Source organism: Brachyhypopomus gauderio, chromosome 4 (assembly GCF_052324685.1).
Source record: "Brachyhypopomus gauderio isolate BG-103 chromosome 4, BGAUD_0.2, whole genome shotgun sequence".
Classification (NCBI taxonomy): domain Eukaryota; kingdom Metazoa; phylum Chordata; class Actinopteri; order Gymnotiformes; family Hypopomidae; genus Brachyhypopomus; species Brachyhypopomus gauderio.
The window spans coordinates 6,442,825-6,449,542 of NC_135214.1; the positions used below are offsets into that span (position 1 = coordinate 6,442,825).

The 6,718-nt window shown below is 49.9% G+C and overlaps 1 protein-coding gene across 1 annotated transcript in view; it reads left to right on the forward strand.

Annotated features, from left to right (window-relative positions):
• The window catches only part of xpo4 (exportin 4), a 31,065-nt gene that overhangs the window by 19,393 nt on the left and 4,954 nt on the right, over positions 1–6,718 (forward strand). The window contains exons 8-15 of the mRNA XM_077001808.1: positions 607–764; positions 2,002–2,176; positions 3,254–3,430; positions 3,535–3,677; positions 3,928–4,073; positions 4,263–4,440; positions 6,335–6,494; positions 6,626–6,718. The exon at positions 6,626–6,718 is cut by the window's right edge and continues 77 nt beyond it. Of these exons, the coding sequence (XP_076857923.1) occupies positions 607–764; positions 2,002–2,176; positions 3,254–3,430; positions 3,535–3,677; positions 3,928–4,073; positions 4,263–4,440; positions 6,335–6,494; positions 6,626–6,718 (1,230 nt within the window). The remainder of the gene's footprint in view (positions 1–606; positions 765–2,001; positions 2,177–3,253; positions 3,431–3,534; positions 3,678–3,927; positions 4,074–4,262; positions 4,441–6,334; positions 6,495–6,625) is intronic.

The window sequence follows — 6,718 nt, forward strand, 5'->3', positions numbered from 1 at the left end:
GGCGTGTGGAGAGAGAAGCTGAGGGAGTGGGGGGTGCTGGGGTCTGTCCACACAAGGTGAGCACTGCTGGGGAAGGTGTGTGTGTGTGTGTGTGTGTGTGTGTGTGTGTGTGTGTGTGTGTGTGTGTGTGTGTGTGTGTGTGTGTGTGTGTGTGTGTGTGTGTGTGTGTGTGTGTGTGTGTGTGTGTGTGTGTGTGTGTGTGTGTGTGTGCGTGCGTGCGTGCGTGCGTGCGTGCGTGCGTGCGTGCGCGCGTGCGCGCGCGCGTGTGTGTGTGCGCGCGCGCGCGCTTGGCCAGCTGCCAGTGACGGTCAGCTGAGGGGCCGGCTGAGTGAGGAGGTCCCCCTCTGTCAGTCTGTCTCTCTCTCTCTCTGTCTGTTTCTGTCTGTCTCTCTTTCTCTCTCTGTCTGTATTTCCTCTTCTGTCTGTCATATTCTCTCTCTATGTCTGTCTCTCTATCCTCATGCTCTCTTGAACATAACACTTTCCTAAATAGGTCTCACCCAGTCTGGAGAACGGGGCCGTTTTCAGGACACACTGGTGTTGGAGCTGCGTAAGACTCCCCAGAGCAGCCCGTGAGTCCTGACCGTCTCTTCACGTCTCCCGCAGGTGCACAGGAAGATCCGGGAGGACTCGGACATGGCGCAGGATTCGCTGCAGTGCCTGGCCCAGCTGGCCTCCATGCACGGGCCCGTCTTCCCTGACCAGGGCGCTCAGGTCTCCTACCTGGCCCACCTGCTGGAGGGGCTGCTGAGCATGATCAACGGGTGAGTGGGTGGAGACGCCACACCAACCTGGGTGAAGCACTGCTCCACTCCCACTGAGGGTTCGGGTGTAGCAAGGCAACATTCTGCTTCTGTCTTCCCTGTAGTCCTGATGTCTGAGAGATGCACTACAGCGTGTGTGTGTGTGTGTGTGTGTGTGTGTGTGTGTGTGTGTGTGTGTGTGTGTGTGTGTGTGTGTGTGTGTGAAGGTGGAACGATGGTGGTGTTATTTAAAATAACACATGCACCACACTTTTCTGAAACTGGATACAGAATAGGAGAAGTGAGTCAGGGTCTTTCTGCCCCCACCCCCCTCTCCCCCACATTCTCTACCTCTCTCTCTCTTCCTCCCTTTCCTTCCATCTCTCACTTTTCTTTCTCTCCCCCCCCCCCCCCCCCTCTCTCTCTCTCTCTCTCTCTCTCTCTCTCTCTCTCTTCATAATCACCTATTCTTGGAACCTTTTTCCAGTTGCATCATCGGAAAGTCATGTAGCAGGTCCGGCACTCTGCTCTGATTGAACCATTCTGCTTGCTGTTTAGCTCCATCTGATATGGATTAAGAGTCCCGGTGGTGGAGCGCAGGAGGGATCCAGACCTCCACAGCCCCCACCAGCCCCCCCGCGCTCTCCCAGTCCGCCATTCCTGCCATCCAGGTGGTGTTCCGACACTGCGCCATCTGGACAGCCGCTGTTTTTCAGTCGCTCCATATCTTTGGGACTCTGGGCCCATTCACATACGGATGTCAGGACTGTGGAAGGAGAGGAGAGTTCTGGAGCAGAAACAGGCCTCTGCTCTGGGCCTCTGGGCAGCTCCATCCCCATCTTGGGGTTCACTCTGGGATTTGAGCCTCTGTGGCATTTGAGCAGTGCTGACTTTGGAAAAATTCTGTAGTTATTGGTGTCATTTTGTTGATTTGATGAAATGCGCACTCAGATAGAGCCAAGATGATTTCTCCACGATCATTTGAGATGATAACGCAAGAAATCTAAGATAATTTGACATGGATCTGTAATCTTTTGCCTGTAATGAACTTTATACATTTTAGTTGCACATGTTCAGAGTGATTCCATTGATTCCAGTGTCTGGCTGGGTCATGGGGAATATTTATAACACTGTTTCTGTGATCATAACGCTGTTTTATTTGTCTATAATGCTACTTGTTTATCCACAGTGGTGCATTTGACAATAGCACTCTTTAGATGTGTTTATAATGCTGTTTATTTTGGGTCTTCTGGAGCAGGATCGAGATTGAGGACTCTGAGGCAGTGGGCATCTCCACCATCATCAGCAACGTCATCACCACCTTCCCGAGGAGTGTGTTGACCGCTCTCCCCAGCGAGCTGTTCTCCTCCTTCATCAACTGCCTCACACTGCTTACCTGCTCCTTTGGACGCAGCGCCGCCCTTGAGGAGGTGGTGAGTATAACGGCACAATGCGTCTGGCCCCGCCGGGTTCACCGCAGGCTGTACGACGTTTGCCTCGGAGCTAGGGCTGCCACGATTTTGTCGACTATTAAAATAGTCGATGACTAATTTAATAGTCGATGCGTCGTTTTTTGTTTTTAGGTTGTTTTTTCTCTCCCAACTGTTGCTGCAGTTTCCACTGTTGTCTGCCTTTCTGTCTTGACGCGCAGTAGTGGAAACGACATCCCAGGGCGTTATACAGACAGGCTCTGGTGTCATGGCTACCCGGCTACGGAACTCAAAAGTGTGGGATCACTTTTAGAAAATTAAAGAGAAACGTGTGCAGTGCAATATCTGCAAGGCAGAACTTTCCTTCCACGGCAGCACAACCGCGATGCACGAGCACCTGAAAAGGCTGTGGCTGATTGTGACATTGATGAAGAGGGACCGTACTTACTCATCTTGATTGCTGCAAAAGTTAACATTAGCGATGGCGATTTGTTTCATTAGCCTTAGCACGCATTCATGTGTTTTCTGTAACGTCAGTGAGACCAAAAATTAATTTTTTTGTTTCAGGTACCTACCTAATTTGATTTAAATGTAGCTAAGTTTGATGCCAGAGACGAAAGAAAGAAAAACCTAAAAAAAAAAATATAATAATCTTTATTAATGATTTAATCTTTTATTTAATCTTTATTAAAGTATTTATTTTTGTGTTGTTTAAGCCAGTGCCTTATCCTTATTTTAATAATTGTTTGTTGCAACAAGCTGCATATTTCATTAAAGGTTTAATGAACTATGATATAAATTGTTTATTTTTAGTTAGCATATAGCTGAAATCTAATGATTATATAATAGCAGCTGCATTCTAGTGCCATAAGCTGTGTGTGTTATATTCAATTAACATATGATCCGATTAGTCAACTAATCATAAAAAATAATCAGTGATTAGTCGACTATAAAAATAATCGTTTGTGGCAGCCCTACTCGGAGCGCGTGTTCGGTCCGCGTTCCTGCTGTCTCGCGGGGACGTTTGCAGCGCCGGCCCTGCGCTGACGAGACTCCGTTTGCTGTTCGTGTCCTGCTCAGCTGGACAAGGACGACATGGTGTACATGGAGGCGTATGACCGGCTGCTGGAGTCCTGGCTGAAGCTGGTACAGGAGGACGGGCATTTCCCCCGCGGCTGCTTCGTGGAGCCCGCCGTGCAGGTCTTCAACTCCTACATACAGTGTCACCTCGCCGCGCCCGACGGCACCAGGAACCTGGTTAGAGTTCCCTCTCTCTCTCACGCACACACACTCGCGCTGGACCGCTCTGGACCGCTCTGCCAGCCAGGCCGTGCTCGGTGACCACTCGTCTCTCTCCACAGACGGCGAACGGCATGGCGTCTCACGAGGAGGAGGAGATAAGCGAGTTACAGGAGGACGACAGGGAACTGTTCTCGGATCAGCTGGCCAGCGTGGGCATGCTTGGCCGCATCGCTGCAGAACACTGCATCCCCCTGCTCACGGGGTAAGAGAGCGCCCTGGCCCCGCCCACACCTCCACAGTTCCCGCCTTGGCCCCGCCCACACCTCCAGTCCCCGCCCACCCCTACCTGTTCCAACTACTTGCTTCACTGAAGTGCCCGGGCCAGTGGGAATCCTTTAGCAAAACCTGCTGGGTTTTATAAAATCATGGCAGGACTTTTGAAGTGTGTGTGTGTGTGTGTGTGTGTGTGTGTGTGTGTGTGTGTGTGTGTGTGTGTGTGTGTGTGTGTGTAGTCTACTTGAAGACAGAGTCACACGACTTCACGGGCAGCTCCAGAGACACCAGCAGCACCTCATGGTAGCAGCAGATCCCGACTCGGTGGACCGCAAAGTCCTGGATGACCTCTATGAAGACATCCACTGGCTCATATTAGTCTCAGGTTTGCCTCAAAGGCCTTGAACTCAAAATCATGTTTTCTTTGCTCTGAATTTGTGTATAGTTGATGGTATAATTATTATTTAACGGTCAAAACAAACTCAAATTGGTTTGAGTTGAAGACGATGTCGTTGATGGAAGTCTCCATCCTACAGTACCTGTTAAGTTATGTGCATTGTGGTTGTTTGTACAGGCTACCTGTTAGCTGATGACCTCCAGGGTGAGACTCCCATGATCCCCTCTGAGGTGATGGAGTTCTCCATAAAGCACGCAGCAGACGTGGACATCAACACCACCCTTCAGATCCTGGGCTCGCCGGGGGAGAAGGCAACCTCCATCCCAGGGTGCAACAGGACTGACTCCGTGATCAGGTCAGCTCCCACTGAAGTGGGCCGGGGCGGGATTCAATGGCGAGACAGTTTATTGTGGCTTTAGAGTCTGATTCAGTTGGCTGGCATGAAACTGGAGATGTCACCTCTAGAGTCAGCGACACGGTCAGGTGCTGCAGTATGGCGCTGTGATGGGCGGGTGCCCTGTGATAGGCGGGGGGCCCTGTGATGGGCGGGGGGCCCTGTGATGGGCGGGGGGCCCTGTGATGGGCGGGAGCACTGCGATGGGCGGGGGCGCTGCGATGGGCAGGGGGCGCTGCGATGGGCGGGGGCGCTGCAATGTGGGGGGGTGGAGTGCTGTGATGGGGGGGGGGGGGGGGATTCCAGGTTTACGAGTTGATGATAGGACGGGGTGGGGGGGAGCAGAGGGGTGAAGGCTCTGGAGAGACAGTGGGATGTTCTCTGTTACACACAGGGCTCAGAAGATTGGGTTGCTCAATCACGTCATCTGACCTCGCCTGCCTGAAATGTCAGTGGGGTTTTGTTTTTGAACACAATGCTCACCATCCGGCCTTGGTGCACCGTCCCTGCGGTGGGAGGACCATGTACCCGCAATGGGAGGAGCATGTCCCCATGGTGGGAGGAGTCCTCCAGGGTGGTTAAACCTGTGTAATCCTCAGCTCCACCCAAGCCGTGCAGCAAAGTTTATACCGTTGGGACTTTGTTGAGACTCTGAGCGTGAGGGAAAGGGGGGGGGGGGCCTGTTGGCTCTGCTGTTCTTCCTCCTCACCCTCCTCTGCCTCTCCAACAGACAGAGTGCTATTTTTTCCATGCTGGCCCAGGTTGCCAGGTCTCAGGCAGATGGTCCACCTCCCTTGGCCTGGGAGAGGGGGCGTTAGATACTAGTGAGCCCCGGACACATTACACGAATGCCCCAAAACACTAGCTACCTCACTGTCCAGAAATAACACAGAAATAAGAAATGCCCTTTTCATGCAGTAAAAGCTCAGGAAACATGAAGGTTAGGTCCTAATTTTAACATATCAGCTCACCTTCCCCAGTCCAGGGAGTCACCAGTAGGGATGCACTGATTCACGTTTTTAACTTCCGATACCGATTCAGATATCTGAGGCTTAGTATCGGCCGATACCGATCCAATACCAATCCGATAGAGTAAAACAGTGCTGAATCGACTGAAAACATTTTTTTTTTTTAACACAGACATACTGAATTACAAGTTTATTGAAAATTCCACACCAGTATAGCACACTTAAACACAACTTGCATTTGTTCAGTCAGTGCAATTATGAATATAACATTGAATGTAAAATAAATAATACCAAAGAACCTGAAACTGACAAAAACAATAGGTTCACAACTTTGGTCAAACATGAAAAATATAAACCTTTGAAATGGTTCAAAAATTCTAAATATAATTTATAAAATAAATAAGGAGATGACATCACGCAGAGCACAAAGCATGTAACGGCCAGAAATATGTGTACTGGATATTTAAGGTTGAACTAACTCCGAAGAGCGTTACAAGCATAGAATTAGACTGAATAGATCTGTTTTTATGGATCGGTCACATATCGGTCACCGATACCCGATCTAGAATTTTTTCCAATATCGGGACCGATACAGATATTAATATCGGAATCGGTGCATCCCTAGTCACCAGTTTAGGGTCCTATAGCTCACAGGGAAACACCTGTACACATACTGTGCAACAGGACGTTGAAGAGTTTAATGATGTGGAGATAGTGTTTAGTTGGATAGTAGTAATACCATTTGAGACTGTGTCATCATAATTGTTGGGATTAGTTGTGTGTGTTGATGTAAAGCTCCAACTGTTCTTTGAACTCAAATATAAAAATCGTCTGGTGTGAGAGATCTTTACTCATATTTTGACTGATTTCTCTCTCCTGTCTGTCAGGTTGTTGTCTGCGGTATTGAGGACGTCGGAGGTGGAGTCCCGGGCCACTCGGGCCAGTCTGACAGAGTTGTTGAGTCCTCAGATGGGGAAAGACATTGTGTGGTTTCTCCGGCGTTGGGCCAGAACGTACCTGCTAGTGGACGAGAAACTGTACAGTCAGGTCAGGACGGTCCACTCAGAAGACAGCCGCGCGTCTCTGTCGCTTTAAAACGCTTTCTCACCATAATCAGAAACATCTTTTAAATGTGATTTGTCCTTTTCCTTTCACCGTCTTCTACGTGCTGACTCCAGATCAGTGTTCCACTTAGCACAGCATTTGGGGCAGACACCGAGGGCTCCCAGTGGATTGTGGGATACCTGCTGGAGAAGGTGATCAATAATCTG